Source organism: Drosophila miranda, chromosome 2 (assembly GCF_003369915.1).
Source record: "Drosophila miranda strain MSH22 chromosome 2, D.miranda_PacBio2.1, whole genome shotgun sequence".
NCBI lineage: Eukaryota > Metazoa > Arthropoda > Insecta > Diptera > Drosophilidae > Drosophila > Drosophila miranda.
In genome coordinates this window covers 27,005,230-27,028,309 of record NC_046675.1, presented here as the reverse complement: position 1 = coordinate 27,028,309, position 23,080 = coordinate 27,005,230, and the positions used below count along the sequence as shown (strand labels likewise).

The 23,080-nt window shown below is 42.5% G+C and overlaps 5 protein-coding genes and 1 long non-coding RNA gene across 17 annotated transcripts in view; 4 read left to right on the top strand and 2 right to left on the bottom strand.

Annotated features, from left to right (window-relative positions):
• The window catches only part of LOC108156807 (complexin), a 28,956-nt gene extending 23,499 nt beyond the window's left edge, over positions 1-5,457 (top strand). For 8 of the 10 annotated variants that reach the window (XM_017288496.2, XM_017288497.2, XM_017288500.2 and 5 more), the window contains one exon: positions 738-2,529. Coding sequence is in view for 2 of the 10 variants with exons in the window: in XM_033388938.1 (XP_033244829.1) it covers positions 3,900-3,961 (62 nt within the window). In the remaining 8 variants the exon portion in view is untranslated. Of the gene's footprint in view, positions 1-737; positions 2,530-3,899 lie in introns of those variants that run through there. The other 2 variants (XM_033388938.1, XM_033388937.1) reach the window with 1 other exon arrangement.
• Positions 5,458-8,540: 3,083 nt separating this feature from the next.
• Positions 8,541-10,190, top strand: LOC117187070. 3 transcript variants are annotated; one of them, XR_004471863.1, is made up of 4 exons: positions 8,541-8,676; positions 8,739-8,947; positions 9,017-9,095; positions 9,166-10,190. It is a non-coding gene; the product is annotated as an uncharacterized LOC117187070 (long non-coding RNA). The 3 variants fall into 3 exon arrangements; XR_004471862.1 differs by having other exon boundaries at positions 9,158-10,190; XR_004471861.1 differs by having other exon boundaries at positions 8,739-9,095; positions 9,158-10,190.
• Positions 10,191-11,096: 906 nt separating this feature from the next.
• On the top strand, positions 11,097-12,931 carry LOC108157106 (melanization protease 1). The gene is made up of 4 exons (XM_017288979.2): positions 11,097-11,268; positions 11,446-11,609; positions 11,681-11,897; positions 11,963-12,931. Exons 1-4 carry the CDS (start codon positions 11,199-11,201, stop codon positions 12,685-12,687), a joined length of 1,176 nt encoding a protein of 391 aa, XP_017144468.1. The 5' UTR covers positions 11,097-11,198; the 3' UTR covers positions 12,688-12,931.
• LOC108157107 (charged multivesicular body protein 3) lies at positions 12,804-14,056 on the bottom strand. The gene is made up of 3 exons (XM_017288980.1): positions 13,897-14,056; positions 13,532-13,772; positions 12,804-13,469 (listed from the first exon to the last, which is right to left on the bottom strand). The coding sequence occupies exons 1-3, from the start codon at positions 13,939-13,941 to the stop codon at positions 13,084-13,086; spliced, it is 672 nt and encodes a 223-aa protein (XP_017144469.1). The 5' UTR covers positions 13,942-14,056; the 3' UTR covers positions 12,804-13,083.
• Positions 14,057-14,505: 449 nt separating this feature from the next.
• On the top strand, positions 14,506-17,391 carry LOC108156897 (ATP-dependent RNA helicase SUV3 homolog, mitochondrial). The gene is made up of 6 exons (XM_017288639.2): positions 14,506-14,944; positions 15,007-15,510; positions 15,579-15,888; positions 15,953-16,087; positions 16,147-16,776; positions 16,838-17,391. The coding sequence occupies exons 1-6, from the start codon at positions 14,635-14,637 to the stop codon at positions 17,250-17,252; spliced, it is 2,304 nt and encodes a 767-aa protein (XP_017144128.1). The 5' UTR covers positions 14,506-14,634; the 3' UTR covers positions 17,253-17,391.
• LOC108156898 (synaptotagmin-16) lies at positions 17,311-21,847 on the bottom strand. Its single transcript, XM_017288640.2, has 5 exons — positions 21,281-21,847; positions 20,968-21,129; positions 20,567-20,893; positions 20,290-20,489; positions 17,311-20,229 (listed from the first exon to the last, which is right to left on the bottom strand). The coding sequence occupies exons 1-5, from the start codon at positions 21,324-21,326 to the stop codon at positions 19,252-19,254; spliced, it is 1,713 nt and encodes a 570-aa protein (XP_017144129.1). The 5' UTR covers positions 21,327-21,847; the 3' UTR covers positions 17,311-19,251.
• Between the last annotated feature and the right edge of the window lie 1,233 nt (positions 21,848-23,080).

The window sequence follows — 23,080 nt, the reverse complement described above, 5'->3', positions numbered from 1 at the left end:
AGGTTTCGAAGAAAAGGTAGAGTCCTATGGTAGAGCTAACGATGGATTTTCGCTTACACTCGATTTGGCCCGTGAATGGCTCGTACTACTTATATGTATGTGTTACCAGCGTTCTACCATCCGTTACATATCATTACTATCATTACTATCGCTACTACATGCATCATGCAACACCATCAACCGAACAACTGTTTCACATATGTATGTACTCGAATAATTCCCATCCATGACTGTGTACGCTTTTGGGACATGGTATGGAATGGCTTAAGACGATTACAACGCACACATATGTATGTATGTGTGCAATGATACATACTTTTAGGCGTCTATGTACATATCACATCAATTTGAGTAGATGAAACAGTTGGAAGGACATTTGTGATCCGGTTGACCGGAGTTAAATATCCTCTTAATTATCAGTCGAAAACATTATCTTTTACTCGATATATAAGTACATAAAACTAAACCTAAATATTATACATACATATATGAATAAATGTTTTAATTACACTGCATTCTATATATAAATATCTCTCTCTCTCTTTCTCTGGTGTCTCTCTCTCTCTCTCTTTCTCTTCTTTTGATTTAAAACACTCTCTTAAATCTTTAATCTGCGCCACTTCTACTCTGCCTAAAATATTTATATCTGAAAAACAACTTGAACAACATTTGCAACAACACGAAACAACAACAACTCTACCAAATCTCCACAACAACGACTCGATGGTCCCTCTCAGACATGTCCTCTCGGTGTTTTATGTATGATATATCATCATCAACAACAACAACAACAACAAGAACAACAACAACAACAGCACAAGAAAACCACTACAGCCAGTACAAGAACAAGAACAACATCAACATCAACATCAACTACATCTACAGCAAAAGTAACTAACAAAAGTAACGTTATACATCATATACATATGTATTGTATATATATATGTACGAGATGAACTACTCGTTATCGAGAAAACTACAACTACAAATGCCCACAGCACAGCCAACAACAACAACAACAACAACACATGAACATGATGAACATGAACATCAACTCAACTCAATTCAATTCAACCTACCTATCAGATACTCGTATCAGATCAGATCATGACAGTTTGCTACAAGTTTTTCTTAACATATTTCTGAACGTTGTGAACTTCATTTGTACTATATATGGCTAATCTTTAAAAACAAGCAAACATACACAAATCCATATGCACATAAATACATACATACACACATCCACACTAGTCACATGCATTTAAATAGCAAATATGGTGTTGTAAATGCTTAATCTACATACATATTATACTAACATATATACATATGTACAGATCCACAACCAACTACTAACAACCAACAAGAAATATATGTACAATTCGCATAAAAAGTTACCATTTAATGAAAATACTTATGAAAATGATGTTATGTTATGATGAACAATGAATATATTACTATATACTCGTATAAAGGGGTGCCGAGACCTAGACCGACACCGAGACCCGACCCGCGTCTATCAGTAAAAACATCGCTCTCTCAGATTCTTCTTGACCATTCTTGACTCCATATGTTTCTTGTACACATATCGGCCCGGCAGCAATACTACGATGATCGTAGCGCTCCTCAACGCCTCTCTCTGTCAATCTAATAAAGCAATCCCCTAGTGCCCCATGCATCGCTCTATACAAAGTTAGGAACGATCGAACTAATGAAAGAATGCCTTAACGTGGCTCACATGACTAGACCATGAGTAGCGAATAGATGAATATGATGATGATGAAGACGATGATGAAGAGATGGTGATTCTACCAAAGGAAATGGAATCCACAATTCTTAACTGTTGCTTTAACCCACTTGTACTAATGTACTACTACGATACTAGAGCTACGATACTACTTATGTAGCTGCGTTTCCCTTCCGCATTCCAATCTAGTTTTACTAAATCCGAATCCAGATACTCGTATCTTAGCTATGCTCCTTTCGAACTCGAAACTCTATAAGCTCTACTCGTATAAAATAAATACGTATTGAAAATGTTTACCTAGATTCTACAATATCCATTGCGTTTTTCTCTCAAATACTTATACGATGTATCGATGTATGGACGGTCAGTTGAATTGTTTAATATATTGAATAAACATTAATAAAGAAAGCCAACAGCAACTTGAACATACAATATTATTCAATCATTATCAAGTTTTAACGTAATCATAAATGTTTAAAATGTTAAATGGTTCAGCCGATTTTGATTTTGTTCGTTTGTTTAATATTGTGTTACCGTTAATATTATAGTTATGATAATGTATGTATATGTGTATCAGAAAGTTCATACAAGCAGATGATTATACATTATTATCTATATACAATATATATATGTATATGTGTAACTTAATAGGGAAATGAATTTAATAGAGAAACAACAGACAAAAATTATAAATAATAATGTTGGAAAGAATACCATTCAAGTCATTATTAGATGTGAAAGCAGTTCTATACACAACAAAGGATAAACAAAAACAAAAATGAAAACCAAAAACCAAAAACGAAAAAAAAAAAATCAAAACCTAAGGAAAGCGTTAATAGTTGATTAATTATATTGTTACTTTGAACATTTAATTCAAACCAAACCAAAGAAGAATAATAAAAACAATATATATATATATATATATATATATATATGTATAAATATATATGAAAAAACACAACAATACATTGTTTTAATTTTAAAAACAATTCCTAGGCGGCATTACCCTGAAGACCCCCGAAACCTCGAAACACAACAAGCGACCCGACCCGACCCCATACATGTCCTACTATCTACACTGTGACTTTCTGCCTGCCCTGCCCGATATCCGATACGTATAGCGATCTTGATTTGGCATGACTGTTAGTCTATATGTTTTTCTATATGTGTGTGCGTGTCTCTCTCTCTCTCTCTCTCTGTCTCTCTCTCTCTCTCTGTCTCTATCTCTCTATCCACCTGTCTGTCTCTGTCTATCGATCTATCTACCTATCTACCTATCAACCTATCTCTATCTCTGTGTCTGTTTACGTACCTCCAAATTTTCCACCTTCCACTTCCACTGCAGAAGCATCCATACATATTGTACGTGCCTATAGTTACATCCACGTCTTTGTATGTCGGATACACACATGTACAATACGTATATGAATAGGCTGAGGTGCTGGTGCTGGTGCTGCTGTCTGCTGCCTATCCCTATTACAAAACCTACTATTCTATTGCTAAGAACACTGTAAAAAGATTGTGTAATGGAATGTGCTACGTTATCGAATATGTATTAAGCACATGCCATGCCAAAAATAATCTGCGTCTGCATTAGCCTCCAGATCTGCTGGGCCAAGGGCCAAGCAAGGAAGGCCAATGAGGTAAAGGTGAGTTGCGTGTGTCATCTAGGCCCCTCTTCCTGAACGCGCATCAGAGGACTTCAGTGAGTATGTATACATACGTACTCGTATGTACAGGCACATGTACTTAAGAGATTCGATTTTGTTAAGCTGTGTAACTTTTATGTTGTATAACCACCCACTTCATTGCCTGGGTAAAGGTAGGTAAAAGCCACACAATTCCGTGTCCATTTCTCATCACACCACATTGACAGTCTTAGCCACATCCACAGCCACAGCCACTGACGACAAAGTTGAAGACAACAGCAGATTGAAAACAAAAGTCCCTTAGGGCACACATACTGAGATACTGAGAGGGTGAAAAACAATCAAACTCCGAACAAACTCTACTCTTTCATTTCTTGAATTATTCTTGCCCTTCAGTTTTTACTGCAGCTTTACATGTCACTTTGTAGGCAATTTTACTAAGTTATTAAAGTTGATTATTTCGTTGGTGTTCGTGTTAACTGATTTTGTCTTGTCTCTATTTTCAGCAAAGTTGAAAAAACGTCTTAGTGATGCTTTCAAAAATTGCCCATTGAGAAACTTGTTCTAAACAAGACCCAAAACGAAAAGATGGGAGTCCTGCGATGATTCTACGATGGTCTCGGTTTCAGATTACACAATTGCATGTATACGGGAAACCCGTGTACACCCGTATACAGTACAGGTGTACGGGTGGTTCGGTCTATGCGTGCATGAGAGTAAGAAAATCAACCGGCTTCGGCTAGCCGAAGCTCACGTGCTCTTTTACCCCTTCAACGTGCATTATCTGCCTGTTCGGCCCCGGCTCAGTCCCAGGCCCAGAACATGCCATGGTGGCTATACTAACTTGTGTCTGAACTAGGTTTACGCTTACATCGACTACATCCATTTTAAAATGGGAATACATACGCATACGTACCCGGGAAGGTACCCAGCTGCATGACAATTTTATTGAAGTCCCCTCTTCGAGATAACCATTAAAGGACTTAACTTTTAAGTACCTCATTTCGTTATTACCTACCTACATATGTACGAGTAGTGTGTTTGGATATTGCTTATTTGAATAGTAGTAGAACTAGGGAATTCACTTGAGTGCTTTGCAACGCACAAAGATGCAGTTAGTTCCTTTATACTCCAACGACGAGCCAAGCTACATATATTGTACATACATACACACATATACATATATATTTTAGGGACCGCTCAAAATCCGATTACTCCGTAGGCACAACGATTAGAGGATAGCAACTTTACGCTACATCTACTTACCAACAGACTAGAAAGAAATACATACAATTAGAACCAAAGTGTGAAATCAATGATGAATAAACAACGAGATTAGTTTAGATCGACTAGACTATAGAATAGCATATTCGCCGCATATTCGTCACCGAACCATGCCATACCAGACCATGCCACACCATATCATACCATACCATACCATGCAATACCGGTCTTTCAACGGTGCAGAGGGCACATTCTTCATTCATTCATAAACGAGTATTGTAGATGGTTCGAGTGTTTTCGTTATATGCCAAATAATTCATAAGATTTTCAAAGTACCTGAAATTCCAATGACCCTAAAGGAAGTCTAGTATTAGGTTAAGGTCCTTGAAATGATCAAAAGTATTGCTGAGTTTAGACGATTTCTGATAGACATATGTACAATCTGCTCAATCATTATTCTATGTATCTGCGTATTTCAACCGATATTTCACGTTTCCATGCGAATAATTACGATTACTTAATACCTACCTATATATATGTATGGCAAAGTAGAAACCCGATCCGATTCGGCTCGCCGATGCTTAAATATATTTTCCAACAGTCCTGCAGCTCTAGATATAGTCCGTTCGGAAGGAGATTTAAACTTCATGCTTTTTATGGGTCTGTCCTGGCCCAACAATATACAATGTGCAGGAGCTTGGAAAATATATCTGCCGTTTTTACAACAATCATTCAATAATACAATCATATCTATACCTAAACGATTTCGTGTCTTAATTTTGAATATTACATGATTTTACAAGCTAATGATGATAAAAGAGGATAAAAGAGATTCCAAAATGTGAAAACACGAAAATTCGGAAGAAAACGCAAAAACAAGAGCAGAAAGCAGAAGCAGAAGTAATTATAGCCTAAGTATATATAATTTACATACCAAAATGACCGACTGAAATTATTGTTAAACGTTTTATGAACTATACTTGCATATATACATATATTGATATGATCAAGTAAAAGAACAAAGAAAGAAAATAAATAAAGAAATATATATACAAGAAATTCATATGAATATATTAAAGTTTCTATACCTTAATCAACCATAAATTTACGAGTCAATATATACATGCAAAACACCTAAATATAAAGGTAGATGAACGAAATCAAATTTTAAAGATGCCGCCGCGAGCAACCCAAAAATAAAATTAGTTATCTAGGGCCATATACAATTGATGCCGAAGCGAACAATAGTTTGGATATAGGCAGATTAAAAATCGAAAATACTTTCTATTATAATTTAATTTTGTAAAATAAAAAAATAAAATTCCAGTTTCGGCAACTTATCCTCTGGTTTGATCTGATCTGATCCGATCTGATCTTCGTGTAAAAGTTTAAGCTGAAAGCAGCGCCCAAGAGTCTTAACAAAACGATTTCTACGAATCCCCTCGTCTATGTCAGAACAATGAAAAATTTAGATCCCAAGTAAGGTATCAAAATTTCCAAAAAGTATCTTAATAATAGTTGCCATCTAGCCAGTTATTGAAGTTCAACTTAGCATTCGTGTTTATCTAAGGCCAGTGGTTCTGGTTCTAACGAAGAGTACTACCCATTGGGCTCTGTACGAGTACGGATACGAGGACGAGGAAGAGTACGAGTACGAGTGTACCCACGCGGGCAAGTGCGTAGAATTGTTCTGAATTGGATTGTATTGTATTGTATTGTATTGCATTGTAATATGTTGTATTGTATTTACTGTTGGATTGTATTTTAATATAGAACGAGTTAATTTCCAATAAAGAGTTTTTAAATGCATTATGAAACACAACCTTTGATATTTCCTTTCTTTTTTCCCTGTGGGATTAATATGGCTGGCAGAAAGCATGCCAATTTAATGGAGAGCAGACGCCCACAAGCAGATCTACTTCGTCCACGTTCCACGCCTTCTGTTGCTGGATGCTTTTATTGGAATTTGGTAAAACTCTTCCCCAACATTTCAGGCTGCTGTCATTTTGCGAGTCCGCATTGTTTAGACATAAAATTCCAAAGTGTTTGGAATTCAGAGACTTTCTGTGCCCCATGACGACGCTGTCGTGCTCTCGTCTCGGCATTGTCCTTGTCATTGTCGCTGCAACACAGTCATCATACCAATATCGGCCAAAAGGTCGAGGGTTGGGCATGGAGGTACGAGTACAGGAGTGGGGACGAAGGATGCAGGATGGAGCCCGACATAAAGGCATTGGATGGGATGGCGAAACTTCCTTGTCATGGCGCACGTTCAACAAATCAATACAAAAAGTACTTGCGATTCCAGCTGGCATATTTCGTTTAATTAAAAAAGTTCATCGCTATTTCGGAACAATTGATTCCTAAATTGACATCGTTGAAATTTTAATGCGTTCGTTTCCGCTTGTCACTTGATGTGCCATTTATAGACTTGGCATGAACATATAGGACCGTCGCACTGACCGCCTTGGAGAGAGATGAGCCCTGCATGACCTAAAATGCGAAACATTTGTCAGGAATCGTACCCTGTTACGGGTACTGGAGTACTCATAAATAATGCAGCAAATGCTTTTAATTATACAAACGTACCTGCCGTCCCCACAATCCATCCATCCCACAATACACATACACACAGAACACTTTGCAGTCAGCCAAGTGTGAAGAGCCGTGTTTATTAGCCCAAAACAACAGCATCGGCATCGGCATTGGCATCGACTTCGGCGCCAGATAGCCACGCTCAACCTGCTCCTGGTCTGCTTCTGTCCGTGCCGCACAGTCTCCACTTTAATTTAATACAAGTACAAGTAGGAGTAGCCGGACGAGCCACACCAGAGGTAATCTGGAGGTAAACCCTAATGAAATGCATTGTCAAATGAAATGGTAAAATTGACGACGTCCACTCTCTCCTCAAGTGGCCAATGGCATTAAATCAGCAAACTAACTGCCACTAAATAAACAGAAACACACGCAGCCACTCAGAAGGATGCCGCCTGGAGCTGGAGGGTACGCTTTGGGTTGGCTCGCTCGCCCATTCGCATCCTTCCAGCTCGATCTAAACTTAAAAGCACTTGTAACAAATTGAAATCATCCATCTTACTTTTCGCATTCATTTGCACTCTCACCCTGACCGTCACCCTAACCCACTCGAGCCCAGCCAGCTTCCCCCAATCGCTCTCCCCCATCAGCCATTTCTTGTCCGCCTGGTCACCCAGCAGCTGTACGAGTAAGTGGTGGTATTTGGATGGCATTTGGTATGCCCCGAAGGGTCGAAACACATGCGAGTACGTGTATGACTACGTGCATGCTCACATAAATATTCCCCCATCACTCTACACACTCGAACTAGTACTCATACTCTTACTCTTAGTCATACTCATACTCATTCTCATGTGTCTGCACTTGCACGTATGTACATATGTATGTACGTACATATGATATTCGTTTATTCTGCACATTACATTCAGTAATTTCAAGAGTGAAAACCCAGATGACTCAGCGTCGATCAGTGGGAATTTACCTTCAATACAATACGTTTCTGTGCGTACATAAGCAAACGAAAGTGCAAGATTTCATGCATGTTTGTACTTAGTTTAATTAAAGAATCTGTCTGCAGCAGTTGCGTATTTTCCGTAGCACTTCTCCGTAGTTTTGACCACAAGGATAGCTATACTTGGGAATATTTCTTGCGCCATATAACAAAGGGTACTGTTGTGTTATTCGGCAGGACGCTCACATTCCGTTACCAGAATTACCTCCTACTGCATGTTAGTACAGAGAGAAGTCTGGGCTTATCCAATTGGTATGTTCTTGGAATGGTTCGGTCAGACAGAGACAGATAATGACTCTCCAATGACAGATTGCCAAACATTTTATTTTTCATTAGAGAGGCGTTGAATTTATTGCCCTGTTTCATTCAGCTGAAATATAACTAAGTAATCGAGAGCTCGACGAAAATGTCTGGGAGATATCTAGCGTATATCTTGATGATTTTTGGGTACTGGAATATAGTTTTTGGCATAGTTATAACCTATTTTCAAGCATACGAACTTGATTCATTTTGTAGGTACGATAAATATCTAAATTTTAATTTGAATTTGAATTTGAATTTCGCTGCGGTTTAGACGATTACTACGAAGTGAAAGGTTTTATTGGATTTTTCAATACGGCAGATTTACCTGACCCAATTTTATATGAAAACAAATTTAAGATAAATGGCTATTTCTTCGAGATACTTTCTCTTGACGTCTATAAGGGACTTTTTCCTATTGGCATCCTGCTGGGAGTGTGGCACACCGGATCGGGGATATTAACATTGCTTGGTATAAGAAACGTGAGTTGGCATCTGTGCAGCTATCGGTGTTCCAATCTGACTTTTCTCCCTTGAGTCCCCGTCCCCCAGAAATGTAAGATCTATTTCTCTACTGGCTTAGTTCTAAGCAGCTTTCTTCCCTACTTCATGTTTTTCTTGTACTTGTGGAGTAAGTACGGGGGTCTTTGTATCTGAAATGAACGACTTGTACTTACTTGCATATGGATTAAGTATTTCAGATTATTTTTACCCTCCTAGCCTGGCGACTCTTAAAAAAAGATTGGTATTGGAAAGATTAGGCTAACCAAATCAATGATGGAAGCCGTTGAAAGCTCCTGCTTAGCTTAAGTTTAATTACGATTATAATTGCACACCGAACACTTTTTACACATATACAAAACCAAAAGGTATTAAATTGGATGGCCGTATTTTAATTATATTTTAATATCCTTCATTCCAGTTATATTGAATTATTGAAATCACATTGTTGTGTTATTTCAAATGGTTCATTCAATATCCGATTTAAATGGGTTTTTATCTGGGTACACCCTGCCGTTTACTGACTAGCTTAAGATCCATCGTTTGCATCTAAATTTCAAAGTAGAATAGCACAAGTACAGTCGACTCCAGCAAAGTAAGTGTGCCCTCCCAAAAGAAAAGGCCCAAATCGGCAGGCCAGGACACCAAGCCTGAACCAAATCTAGTGTGTGAGAATCCCCTCCTGCACAGTGACTCCAGCAGCGACCACATTGCCATGGCCCAAAGATACATCCTTAAAGATGACGCCGAGGAGACGCACCTTGACATCGAAGGCTCTGTATATATGGATGCTCTGCAGCTGAAGCAGGCCGGCCGTAGTCAGACACCCGTGGATGTTACAACTGGCCAATGGAGCCCAAGCTGTTCAATCCGGAGATATACATTGGTATCCCATCCACGAGAGAGCAGGGAGCACACGATGACGACGACAGTAATGCCTCTTGCATTACCATAGCACATTCCGGCGATGATATATAGCATGCATATAGTCTAAAACAATCCTGGGACTGAATTTTATGATATGTCAAAATTTCAGATCAATCGGTGCAAAACTTTTCGAGTTTTTAAGTGAGCTACAATCCAACAGATCATTTGTGTATATGTACATATATAGAAGATTATATAAAGACAGACGCGTACATGCGTCGGAAACATTGAATTTATTTGATCTACGAACAATTAGTCTTCAAAGGTCATCGGCAACTAGCGTTTTGATAAAAAGAAACACAATATGTTGTACATGTACATGCACACATATTCAAACTACACTGAAATGACCAGTACTCTAAGAGAGGGCTCTCCCATCTCCTCGGCATGTGGACCGGTCCCCATCCCATTCGAATGTCACACACAAATTAACTTACTTGGCACTACACATGCCCATAAGTACATGCCCACCTATGCACAAACATTTCAGGCATAATCATATGCCTACTCGTATAAATCGAATTAATTGAAAATAAGTTATGCACAAAATATACCCATGTATGTACGTGTGAGTGAGTGTTTACAGAGTGCGTTATAAAGTACATATTTACATGTACAGTGTTTGTATGTCACATGTTTGTGTGGTTGGGGAATTCCAGTATGTACGTACATATGTATGTACATATGTATGCACGAGTATGTACAAAAAACTGAACAGAACGCACTCTCTCAATCGACTTGTCGGCTGCAGAAGCAGCAGGCACTTTCAAAGTGGATGGCGATGGCTATTAAAACGGGCCAAGACCTGTCAGCTTCGAGTATGGCAGAGAAATAAAATCATCGCTCCATTCAAGTGGAAATTGCGATGATGAGGCAACGAGAGCGCAAGAAACGGCAAGACGGTCCATTAGCCTCGTTTAACACGGGTCGGAGTCGAAGTTGGGAGCGCGCTGACAGTGTACATATCTGTGTGAGTATTGCTAGAACCAGACCCTGCCCTGAGTCGAACGGAACTGATCTCAGCTGGACTGAGAATCGTGCTCTGAGATTCTGTCATTACTGGTTTGGGGAGAGAATAGCGGCTTCTCGCATCACTGGCTGATAAGCTTAACCTTAGCCTCCGACGAGCCACGACAATAACAACGACAACAGCAACAGCAACAGCAGCATGTGGGGGCAATGGCGTTTAGCTCTTCCAAGCCTCTTTCAGTGTGATTTCAACAGGCAAAGGCAGGCGCACGGTCAAGCGCGCTATTCAACCGATTAATATAAGAGAGCAAAGATTTCTAAATCGTCATTTGACACCATGGAACTGAAGTTTATACTCGGGCTCTTGGTGCTTCTTACTGAAGAAAGGCGGCAAGGCTACGCACAAGGCAAGTTTCAGTCGAGTCGGGCTCCAGGCTGCAAGCTGACATGGCAGAAAGCTCATCTGACTATCAGCGCTGAACTTGACCCTGCCGATTGGGCTGGGGGCATCCCCAGCAGCAACAGCAACACCAACACCAACAGCAACAGCATTAATTTGTGCGGGTTTTATCTTCATCTCCTAGAAATCTTCGGGTATTGCACAACGCCCGATGAGAACAGTGGGACGTGCATTAACCTCAAGGAATGCGGATATCTGTACGAGCTGGTGCAAAGAGGAACTGTTTCGACCGAAACTCGCCAATTCCTTCAGAACAGTCAATGTGGCTATCGCAGTGGACAAGTCCTCGTAAATACAACAGCCCGCAAGTCACCAAAATACCATTACGCTCGTACATTTATCGCCACAAATGATTTCAGATTTGTTGTGCAAACAACCGCAGACTCAATCAGCAGCCGGTGTGGGGAAATCAGAATCCGCGGCCGCAGCAGCCCCCCACCCCGGCGCGAGTTCCCACATCGAGCCTGCTGCCCCAGCCGCCCAATTGCGGAGAGAATTTCGGTGATCGCGTGGTAGGTGGCGTGGAAACGGGGAAAAAGGAGTTTCCTTGGATGGTACTAATCGAGTACACGAAACGTGAGTACTAAAAAGTTTGATTCTGACCCGACTGAGCCGTAAGCCATACCAATTTCCAATACCAGCCGGAAACGTCAAAGGCCACCACTGCGGAGGGTCGCTGATCAACAATCGCTATGTAATCACGGCGGCGCACTGCGTTTCCGCCATACCAAGCGACTGGCAGCTGTCGGGCGTGCGTTTGGGAGAGTGGGATACAAGTACAAATCCAGACTGCACAACCGAGAAGAACGGCCGGAGGGATTGCAATGAAGGCTACGTGGACAACCCCGTGGTTGAGCGAATTCCTCATCCGCAGTATCCAGGCAACGCACGGGACCAGCTCCACGACATTGCGCTGCTGAGGCTTAGGGATCCGGTCGTATATACAGAGCACATCTCGCCGGTCTGCTTGCCCAGTCTAGCATCACAGCGCGATGCAATTTTCCTAGGCCGCAAAATGGTAGTCGCCGGATGGGGTCGCACTGAGACCAACTTCACGTCCAACAGAAAGTTGAAGGCTGAAGTGGATCCTGTGCCGCTAAGTGACTGTAATAATCGATATGCTAGCCAGCGGCGCACCGTCACCTCTAATCAGATTTGCGCTGGCGGCGTAGAGGGAGTGGATTCATGCCGCGGAGATTCTGGTGGTCCCCTGTTGTTGGAAGACTACACCGAGGGTTATTCCAACTACTACATCACAGGCGTAGTCTCATACGGACCAACACCATGTGGTCTGAAGGGATGGCCGGGTGTATACACAAGAGTGGCAGCGTATTTGGACTTTATCGAGAATAACGTCCGACCATAGACTGGAAAATACGAGTATGCTGCACTAAAGACTATCTTCAAAATGGAACTAAATAGCGTGTCAATTTAGAAATCATATGGAATGTAGCCACGTAGGAGCTGGATTTTGAACGGAGATTTCTACAGAAAACATCGATTTTTAATACAAGGAAATTATACAATAAATAAAATGTAACTTTTGTAAATGTAACGGTTACAAGCGTGGAGTTCAAAACAAATTGAACAGAGGCGCACTGAAAGTGAAATTATTCGCTTCTTGCTAGTATTTTGGTTTTTTAATTCACTGTTTCGGGTCCTAGCATCTGAAATTTTGGGTGGGAAACATTCTCAAAGTGCTGGAATAGAGTCTGCCCTATTTCCCGACAATAATTGAAAGACCAACCCTATTGCAATTAATCTAGGAACGCAGGGATGCCAGCCGACTCTGCATCTCCTGCAATTCTTCGCCTTCGTCGTCGTCCTCCTCGACCTCGACTCTTGCGGCCACTGCCGGGGTTTTCTCCGCTGGAGTAGCCTCTGGTGGCAGTGGAGCTTCCCCAAGCTTGCCATCCGTTATCTCCCACAGAACCTTGTCCACCTCCTTTGCCGCCTCTTCCTCCAGCTCCTCAGACTCTTCCAGTGAGTCCATTGTCTCATCCAGCATCTCCTCGATAATGCCGGCTTTCATCATCTCTTTCGACATGTCGCGCATAATACCCGCCAGCTCGGGATATCGAACCAGATTCTGCATGGCCTGCATGACTTCCGTTGACTTTTGCAGTGAACCAGCAACACGCAGGGTGGCTGGAAGAACAAGGATCATATTATTTAGGGTCTCCAAAGCCAGATCCTTCAAGACCACTTACATAATTGATTTTTCATCTGCATCTGTATGGAGTTAAGATGAGCCTTTGACGTGTATATGCGATTGACGGCCTTGCGCGCATTCACTATTTCTTTGGCCAGAATGACGCAGGTGTCACGGTCATTTTTCTGGGCGGCCTGTTTCAGCGAGCGCTTCACTTTATCCTCCTCACGCTGTATGCTGCGGATTTGCCGATCTAGCTGGTTGCCTTCCTTTCGTATCTTGTGCGTCCATTCTTGCACCTGTTAATTGGCGTAGCGGAGGTTAAAGCAAATGCAAATAAGGCAAAAATTTCAAACAAAACAACTGGAATATGACATCATTTCTCTGGAACATCTTTGAGCTGAAGGCAGAACGGTGTCGTACCTGTTCTTTGGGGTCTTTGCTTGGAGTTTTGCCGAATAAGCCCATTGCACTGTTCGTGAACGAGAACAGTCGAATATTTGTAATGCTTTAACTTTTAATTTGTTTAATATTCCGAGTGAGTCATTTTTGTTGTGACAAGCAATTCATGGTGATGCCACCATGATAAACTTTGTCAGTGATGTGCAGTACTTCATTATTATTCGTATGTCACATTCAAAGAGTCTAAATAAGGATATCTATACGATATAAAATATTCATACACAAATGACCGACACGCTAATTCTTGAATAATGGTGATCCAGCGAGGCATTTATTTTACTGCTTTTGAAACTGTCACACGTGTAATATTAATATAATTAGTTGAATTTGTCGTCGTTATGTAATTTTTTAATTTAACGTTTTATGATTACGGTCCTTGGTTCATACTTTAGAACGTATACTATGTGAAATCACTAACCATACTGTATGGTTAGTGGTGAAATTGATCATATTTAATTGCCTAACAAAAACTATCGTATACAACAATTTTGGTTGATCTGGCAGCGCTTGAGCACGCACTTGTGACGTCACAATCAAAAAAGAGAAAACAATGGCGTACAACCTTCTCTTTTTTACAGCTGTCCATCAGCTGTACCCGCGCTCCGTTATATCAGAGGCTACAAACGTGGGTGTTCGACAAATACATTTTCCTTAATTGTTCAATTAAAACACCCTCCCCCCCACTTGTTTGCTGGAGCGATGCAAAACTCAAGGCGTTGCATTAGCCTAATCTGCGTCACTCGCCAGCCGCCCAGCCTACGAGCAACATATGGAGCTGTTGCGGCCGCACGCTGCTTACACCGGGCGCCGCCTCAGAGCTCTCGGAAAAAACACGAGACAAATGTATCGACACTGTTCAAGCCAGTGCAGGTGCAGGCCAACGTCGACTGCGAGGACGTGGGCTCCGAGCTGGTGGGAAAACTGGAAAAGTCGGAGCTGCTCAAGATCCTGAACAAATTCACCCAACGTCGAGAGACCAAATCTCTGTGCAGTGAGAACGGACTCGACTGTACGTGGCTGTGCTTTGAGGATGCGCCAATTCCTACTTATCAATTTCGATTCTGTTCCCAGCCTATTTGCAGCAGCAAGCCTTCGGCTCGTTTCGGCGCTATTGCATTGAGGCCGAGAATCTTCCGGTGGATCTGCACATAATCTTCAGCGACATTATGCAGGGGGCCGGCCACATCGATGACATCTTTCCTTATTTCCTCCGTCACGCAAAAACCGTGTTTCCGCACCTGGACTGCATGGACGATCTGAAAAAGATCTCTGATCTGCGCCAGCCCGCTAATTGGTATACTAACGCGCGCGCCTTGACCCGGAAGATCGTGTTTCATTCGGGACCAACAAATTCCGGAAAGACATACCACGCTATGGAAAGGTATCTCAGTGCCAAGACCGGCGTCTATTGCGGTCCTCTGAAGCTGCTTGCCACGGAGGTGTACAACAAGGCGAACGAGCGCGGCACTCCGTGCGATCTGGTCACTGGAGAGGAGCGCAAGTTCGGCATCAGCGACAACTCGCCGGCCAACCATGTTGCGTGCACCGTAGAAATGACCTCGGTTAACACACCATGTAAGCGTAAAACTCTACTATTTCTCGCATATCGTCAGCTTACTTCAGCCTTGTCCCATACGTGATAGATGAGGTGGCTGTGATTGATGAAATACAGCAGATGCGGGACCCACAGCGCGGCTGGGCCTGGACCCGGGCCTTTCTCGGCCTGATAGCGGACGAGGTGCATGTCTGCGGCGAGGCTGGTGCTCTGGAGCTGCTGCAGAAGATATGCGAAACCACCGGCGAAACAGTGGAAGTGCGCCGCTATGATCGCCTCACCGAGCTGACGGTCGAAGGTTCTGCCTTGGGCTCGTTGGATAATGTGATGCCGGGCGATTGTATCGTTTGCTTTAGCAAGCATGACATTTACACTGTTTCTCGGGAAATCGAGGCACGGTGAGTATTCGTCCCCGCGCTCAAAAAGCTAATTCAAGATACTCATCTATTGAATTCCTTTCAGAGGAAAGGAGGTTGCTGTAATCTATGGCGGCCTGCCACCAGGCACCAAGCTAGCCCAAGCTGCCAAATTTAATGATCCCGCCAATAGCTGCAAGGTAATGGTAGCCACGGACGCCATTGGCATGGGTTTGAATCTGTAAGTGAGCTATTGCTGGGAGTCAATTTTATCTTCGTTAAATCAATCTTCACTTGCAGGAGCATCCGGCGAATCATTTTCTACTCCTTGGTCAAGCCCACAATGAACGAGAGAGGAGAGCGCGAGATCGACACTATATCGGTGTCGTCGGCTCTCCAGATAGCGGGACGGGCCGGCCGCTTTCGCACGCAGTGGGAGCATGGATATGTGACTGCCTTCAAGTCCGAGGATCTGCAAACTTTGCAGCGCATTCTGGCACAGACACCCGAGCCTTTGAAGCAGGCCGGCCTGCATCCTACGGCCGATCAAATTGAGCTCTATGCTTACCACCTGCCCAACTCATCGCTGAGCAACCTAATGGATATATTTGTGAACCTGTGCACGGTCGACGATTCCCTGTACTTTATGTGCAACATTGAAGACTTCAAATTCCTCGCCGAGATGATTCAACATGTTCCGCTGCCCCTTCGCGCCCGATACGTCTTCTGTTGTGCGCCCATCAACCGCAAGATGCCTTTCGTGTGCTCCATGTTCCTTAAAATAGCCAGGCAGTACAGCCGGAACGAGCCCATCACATTTGAGTTCATCAAAAGTAACTGCGGCTGGCCGTTCAAGCTACCCAAGACAATACTGGACCTGGTGCACCTGGAGTCCGTTTTCGACGTTATGGATCTGTATCTATGGTTGAGGCAGGTTGCACGCACCCACCTGCCAAAATAACAAACTAATCGCATCGCCTTGCCTTTGCAGTTATCGGTTCATGGATCTTTTCCCCGAGGCTGGCAACGTACGGGAAGCCCAAAAGGAGCTGGATGAGATTATACAGCAGGGCGTATTCCAGATAACTCGCCTGCTCAAAAACACCGAGGCCAGCCAGGAAGGGGAGACGCCAAACTACAGCATGCGTCGCGTAACGCATGTCAAGGAGCCACGCTTGCCCAGCGCATCGCGTGGACGTCTCACGGACAGACTGCTCGCCCAAGGTCTGCTGACGCCGGGGATGCTAAGTGAGCTGCGCAAGGAGTGGGATGCCCAGCAGGTGGGCCAGGCGGCGGCGGCAAGCACGAGCACCAAGGAAAGTCAGGAGTCGCCCACAGATGATAGCGACGACGAGGACAGTTACCCGGGAAGCTACAAGAAGACGAGGCGAAAGCGCAGAAAATAGATTTACATACATATGTACATAAATAGGCTACGGACTAAGGATCAATGAGACCATAAGGTTGTTGTTGTTGTTCTTTTATCGTTTTATTTTAAGTGGCAATTATGTAATATTAAAATTATTTGATAATCAACAATGACAATTTAATTGTTTAAATTGAAGAGTAGAAATATGTTATCTGTTGCAGAAAAAATTAATCACTTAATTCGCTTTTAATTTCTGGAGGGAGATTCTACTCAGAGTCTAAAAAACTTGACATAAAGTCAGCAGTTTAGGGCGAGTTTATCGCTGTTGTTTCTGGTTTCTTGTTTCATTGTGTCTTGTATTCTGTGTCCTTGATTTTGAATTGCGTAATACTGACTTGAGCGATTGCGATTAGCCCCACTCGCCTTCCAAAATGAAGTAGAGGATTTAGTTAGACACACATACAAATATCGCAATTTTTGCAACGACAAACACACATTCACGCGAATCGTGACTATAAAATATTTGACATTCAAAACATATAGATTTTTTAAAAGATACGAATACTATGCATTACAAAATCCATTCAACACGATTGTACATCAAAATTAATATTAAGTTTGGTTGCATGAGCATTGCAATAGTTTAATAGTTGTCATCTCTGTTTTCCTTTCTTTGATTAAACTTGATTCGAATGTACAATTAAAAAATAACTAAGATCCGATATTTAGTAAAGCTTTCCTTTTTCTCTGTGTATAAGTTAAACTTACTTCAATGTACTTCCCCTCATTTCCCACCCTATTGCCTCTTCCGGGGAGTTTCAACCACAATTCCAGACACGCTACAAAAGAGATCACGGTGTCTTATATACAACAATATGTGTATGCAAACAGAACGTTAATATATTTCTATCCTCCAGCCTACTTTTAGTTCCAGTATATGGTTTTAGTGTACTCCGGCTGTCTGCCAACTTTCCTTAGCTTGTACAATAGATCTTTGTGCGTTTGAATTCTAAGGTACCGAGATTTATTCTCTTTTTATCTTTATCATCATATCAAATATCAAAACTGGAACATGACCATGGTTCTCGATAAAAATTTCAAGAATTAGTTATGTTTTATGTATGTATGTATGTACTTTTGTGGGTATGCATGTCTCTTATGTATTGACTAGAATTCTTCCTATTTACGAGTATTTTCTGTTTTAATAGTTTTCTATTTTGTTGCTTGGTAATACAAAAGTGCTAGTCCTATAAGACATTGGGGTTCGGTTCCCCTGCGGGAATCAATATTTTTAAGATAATATGCAGAAAGGTTTAGTTACAAAAATTCGCCATTCGAACATCCACATATCTGAGAGTTCATCTGAGAACATGGAACGCGTTCCATGCTCCTCCAAACACAATACACAGTCCTACTCTTATGTATTGCCTGCCCCTTGGGCTATGCGTAGACTATGCGTATAGTATTCATTATCACAAACAATTATAAAGTTCAAATTTGAGTAATAAGTTATGTTCTTTCATGTACTTTACGTACCATTGCGTACAAAATTTTAATATTCTAGGTTTCATTTTTGTTTTGTGTTGTATTTTTTTTCACATTTCACATTTGATCAAAAAATGTGTTCCAAATTGTTTCCAAATTACAAATATTTTTTAGCCCACTTTTGGGTTAGATCCAAACATTCCGGTTCAGATATCAAAAATTGGTTTTTAAAGTGTGCCACAGGCACAAGACAATCAATCTTCTTCCATTCGAGTCGATTCGATTCGATCGACTACTGCACCCCATAAAAACAAGACACAAAATGTATACTGACCTTGGAACACTCAGCCTATTTGGTTCTAGACAAAATCAAGCTCCAGGCCCGGCTCAATATCGACTGCAACCGCATTGTCTGCAGGGAATTGATCGCTGTCCTCGTCCCGACTCGACTCCTTTGCATGTTTATCCTTGGACCTGTCCTTGAACGCAGCGAAGCCCAGTTTCATGAGCGCCTTGGTGCTGCGTGTCGAAGACTGTCCCAACTGCTCGAATCAGGAATCCACCAGAACGTGCCAGCGGGCCAGCATCTCGCCCTTCGGCATTTCGCATACGTCCGCCCAATGAGCTACCTCCTCTGGTCCGGAAGAGTTTAGGCCCAGGCTAAACCATCCGACCATTTCGTTCTTCTTCATGTGTCGTTTGGCATACACCGAGATCATTAGCGTCACGTCGTTCAGCTGGAACAGGGCCACCTGGAACGCAAATGTCTCCTTAAAAAGCGGATTGGGCTGTCCCCTGCGAATGGAGGTCTTGGCGCGCGAAATCTCCTGACCAATACTGCTAACCATGACCATCTTCACGTAGGTGTCGGGCGCCTTATTCAGAGACAGGCTGCGGAACTGGCTGCCCTTGATGATCTCCACGCTCAGCCGGCCAGTCACACCATTATAGCTGAGGCCCAGAAGCAGTTCCGAGACGCCGCCGTGCTGCATGGATGATGTGGAGCCCGCGCTATCCGAACGCGCCAGGCTCAGTAGATCGCTCGTCGATCCCAGCACCGATGAGGTGTTGCGGGGCTCAAGCGGCAGCCACAGGTTGGTCTCGAGCTCCAGGTCGACCGTGGCAAAGCTTACATACGCCTCTCCAATCAAGCGTTCCTTCCTCAGTCGCTCGCAGCCGTAGAGGCGCACCCTCAGACCCATGTTGTTGACGTCCTCGGGATTGACACGATGCAGCAGGAAGCTCTCCATGTACTGCGGATTCTCCCCGCTGCGGATTTTTGTTTTGTGCTTCTGCTTTTTATTGGGCAGCATCAGCATACGCACTTGCGTGTGCGTCTGCTGGCCGTTGCCCAGCGGCGGCAGACATCGCGCCTGCATCACGTGGACCGTCATTTTCCGCATCGGCGCATCGTACAGCAGCGACATCTCCAGCTCGATGGGTCCCCGCGAGGCCGGGGCCTTCGAGTCGCCCACCAGCATGTCATCCGACTTGACAGAGCGCAGATCGCTGGTATCGAACAGGGGTTCCTATAATAATAGACAGGGACTGGTATAATAATCATTCAACTGTGATTTCTGCACGCTTACGTCATCGTTGTTGTTGTTGTTGTTGGGAATAGTAGTATTGTTGTTGTTAATGAAGCTATTGGCCACAGGCATCACCACCACAGCATTATCCTTCTCCAGTTTCGGCGGCAAAGCCTCCACCCTGTGATGGTATCTCTGGGTGTGGTGTGTCTTGGCCCGATTGTCCGTATATGGATTCCTAAAGGCGGTAACTGGATGCGCTGCGTCGAAATAAATTACATTGCTTGTCAATTGTCATGTCTGAAGTCCACTCAGATGCTTGATAAAGACAGTTTACCCTTGGTCTCGCCCGTCAAGATGCCAGTATGACTGTCAACAGATGCCTCCATGGAGTCATTCGAGCTGCACTCGCTGTGAGACGATGGAATGCCGACCTTGCCCCTTTCGGCAATTGCCAAAGGGTCACGCGTTACGGTCACCCTCTGCAGGTCAGCGTCGGATTGATGATAATTGAAGCTGTGCGCTGTCAGTGGGTTGGCTTGGCTGATGCTCATCCCGTATCCAATGGGCTTGTCGCTGTGCTGATTTTGCTGATGCCATCGCAGCCGGCGCAAGATGTCCTCCTCCGAGTCGGAGCTGGTGTTCTCGTAGCGTCGCTTGCGTGCTGCAACGAAGGGTTTGCTCAAGCCAATGCCCAACCACCCATCCCAATCACTCATCGAGTCCCCGAATACTCACTGATCTTTTGCACACATTTGGCTGCCAGGTGACGCTCGTCGCAGCAGTTGATGCCATGGCGATGGTGAAAGCAGCACTTGCGGCTTATGTACAGGAAGAGCAGTAGCAGCAGGACGAGAACACCGAAAAACACACCCAGGAGAGTGGTGACCTCAACCGTACCTGCAAATACATACAGACTTACAAACATATCGAGAAAGACTATGATCGCGATAGTTCTGGACAACTACAGGGCAGGAATAGCATGACCATTGGCAACCCAAAGTTCAGCAATGAGTGAATAAATGAAGTGAAAAGGCAAGGAGAAACGTACCCAACGTAGGAGTGCTATCCACGCCAGAAGCAGATGTAACAATCATCTTTGTTCATGCGTAAGATGGTAGTTATTCCAACGCTCCTCAACGCTACATGAACCTCATCAAAAATGGCCTGCTGACAGCTAGGGTTTGTTTGCACTACAATGTGAAAGCGAAAGCGAAAGCTCGGGATATGACAGCACAGAATAACTAAAATCGATTTTTCACAGCACAATAAATAGTATGTTGTGCTGCAGCGTTGACGGCTTGGAGCAATAATTTTCCATCATGATTCCTAACGACTACTTTCTGAGTTGACCATTTATTCTCGTTAAAGTCTTGTTTGACAAACAATTTTTTAAATTACTGAATTTCACTTTCACATTGTATCAAGCAATCAAAGGTCCTTTCACTTTTGGGATTCTCCGGACTTAGTGTAGTGATTTCGTTATTTTTCGAGGCGTGTGGCACAGACAGTGGACACGTTATAAATAAAAATAAAATAAAACGGCTATGGAATTGTATATACTGTGATCATCAGATAGATGAGCTGCTGCCATTGCACGCACGGCAGGAACGACACCTCAGAGGTACGAGTACTTGAAAGCTTAATACCCCCATCCATTCCGCGTATGTGAAGATAAAGCACTCGGAAAAGCACAACTTTGACAACTGCATCGCAGTACCAACTGTTGCTTACGATTTTGTTCATAGCTTGGTTTTCTTCATATTGGATAGGATTAAAAATAAGCTGTGTACTTTTTAGGCCATCTGCCCAATTTCAAACTATAATAGTGAATAAATTGTTTAAATATTCGTTATTATATTACGAAATATCGATAAATTGGTTTCGATACCCAGCTCCAGCCGATACCACAAGCGAATGGTTAAAAACGGAATGCCCAGTAATACAATAACAAATTGAATGTCTTGGGCATGACAAGACATATTTCCTCGAAGACTATGATCGCGCCAAAGACTCTGTATTTTTTTGAAAAGCTCTGTGACGGACTCAGCTTTTCAAAGGCATTGACGAAAAGACTAAGCCGAGTAGGCAGCCGCGCCTGGTCAGAGGTGAAGGATAGCCTAAGAGAGAATTTAAGCCTCGAAAAGGAAATGGAATTTCTTCCTGAAGAAACATCTCGATAGTTGTATAGTCTTTGATATTACTAACTACCTTGATTCTATGTCTATATATATTAATTATTAAATATTAAATATTACGTACGTTAAAATTGTATAAATAAACATCAAAATAAATAATACAAAATACTTAATTATTCACACTTCTGTTATAGGGAAATTACTTACGAAAAGTTTTCTAGTACTAAATTTCCTAAATCTAAGACTAGTTTTGACTAGATTGGACTTGTAGTCTGTTGTAATACGATGACCGAACTGCTTTCATCGAAACGGTTATTGGCTCTTTTTGCTCCCATCAAATCGGTTAAGGCTCTCTTTGAATCGGGGATGAATCGGTGTCAACAAATTTAGCAATAGTAACGAATATTCTCTTACGTCTTATAAAGTTTTTTTTTTATTTAACCTTCTTCGCTAAAACCTTTTTTTCAGACTAAATGCAACAAAAGCAAAAGTTTAAAATCAACCAGTCAAGTGGAAAATAGATTTATTAATTGTATTAAATTATGTGGGCATAGCTGGGTTAGCTTTCTAGCTAGTAATATTCGACGGAATATCAAAAACAAGGAATAAGTATAATAAAACTTGAGTTCGTCAGTATATTTACGGTATATTTTAAAAATTGGATGGTTCGTTGTGGTATATTTCTGAGGGTCGCGTTTACGGTATTTTTATAA

Bases quoted from the DNA above. Each gene is read 5' to 3' on its own strand.
- LOC108157106 (XM_017288979.2), top strand. From the start codon at position 11,199: ATGGAACTGAAGTTTATACTCGGGCTCTTGGTGCTTCTTACTGAAGAA. The intron at 11,269-11,445 runs GCAAGTTTCAGT...TTCATCTCCTAG, and splicing joins GCGGCAAGGCTACGCACAAG to AAATCTTCGGGTATTGCACA. The intron at 11,610-11,680 runs GTAAATACAACA...AAATGATTTCAG, and splicing joins ATCGCAGTGGACAAGTCCTC to ATTTGTTGTGCAAACAACCG.
- LOC108157107 (XM_017288980.1), bottom strand. From the start codon at position 13,941: ATGGGCTTATTCGGCAAAACTCCAAGCAAAGACCCCAAAGAACAG. The intron at 13,773-13,896 runs GTACGACACCGT...GCCAATTAACAG, and splicing joins GCAAAGACCCCAAAGAACAG to GTGCAAGAATGGACGCACAA. The intron at 13,470-13,531 runs GTAAGTGGTCTT...TTGTTCTTCCAG, and splicing joins GCAGATGAAAAATCAATTAT to CCACCCTGCGTGTTGCTGGT.
- LOC108156897 (XM_017288639.2), top strand. From the start codon at position 14,635: ATGCAAAACTCAAGGCGTTGCATTAGCCTAATCTGCGTCACTCGCCAG. The intron at 15,889-15,952 runs GTGAGTATTCGT...AATTCCTTTCAG, and splicing joins TCTCGGGAAATCGAGGCACG to AGGAAAGGAGGTTGCTGTAA. The intron at 16,777-16,837 runs GCAGGTTGCACG...TTGCCTTTGCAG, and splicing joins GATCTGTATCTATGGTTGAG to TTATCGGTTCATGGATCTTT.
- LOC108156898 (XM_017288640.2), bottom strand. From the start codon at position 21,326: ATGATTGTTACATCTGCTTCTGGCGTGGATAGCACTCCTACGTTGG. The intron at 21,130-21,280 runs GTACGTTTCTCC...ATGTATTTGCAG, and splicing joins GGATAGCACTCCTACGTTGG to GTACGGTTGAGGTCACCACT. The intron at 20,490-20,566 runs GTAAACTGTCTT...ATTTCGACGCAG, and splicing joins CTTGACGGGCGAGACCAAGG to CGCATCCAGTTACCGCCTTT.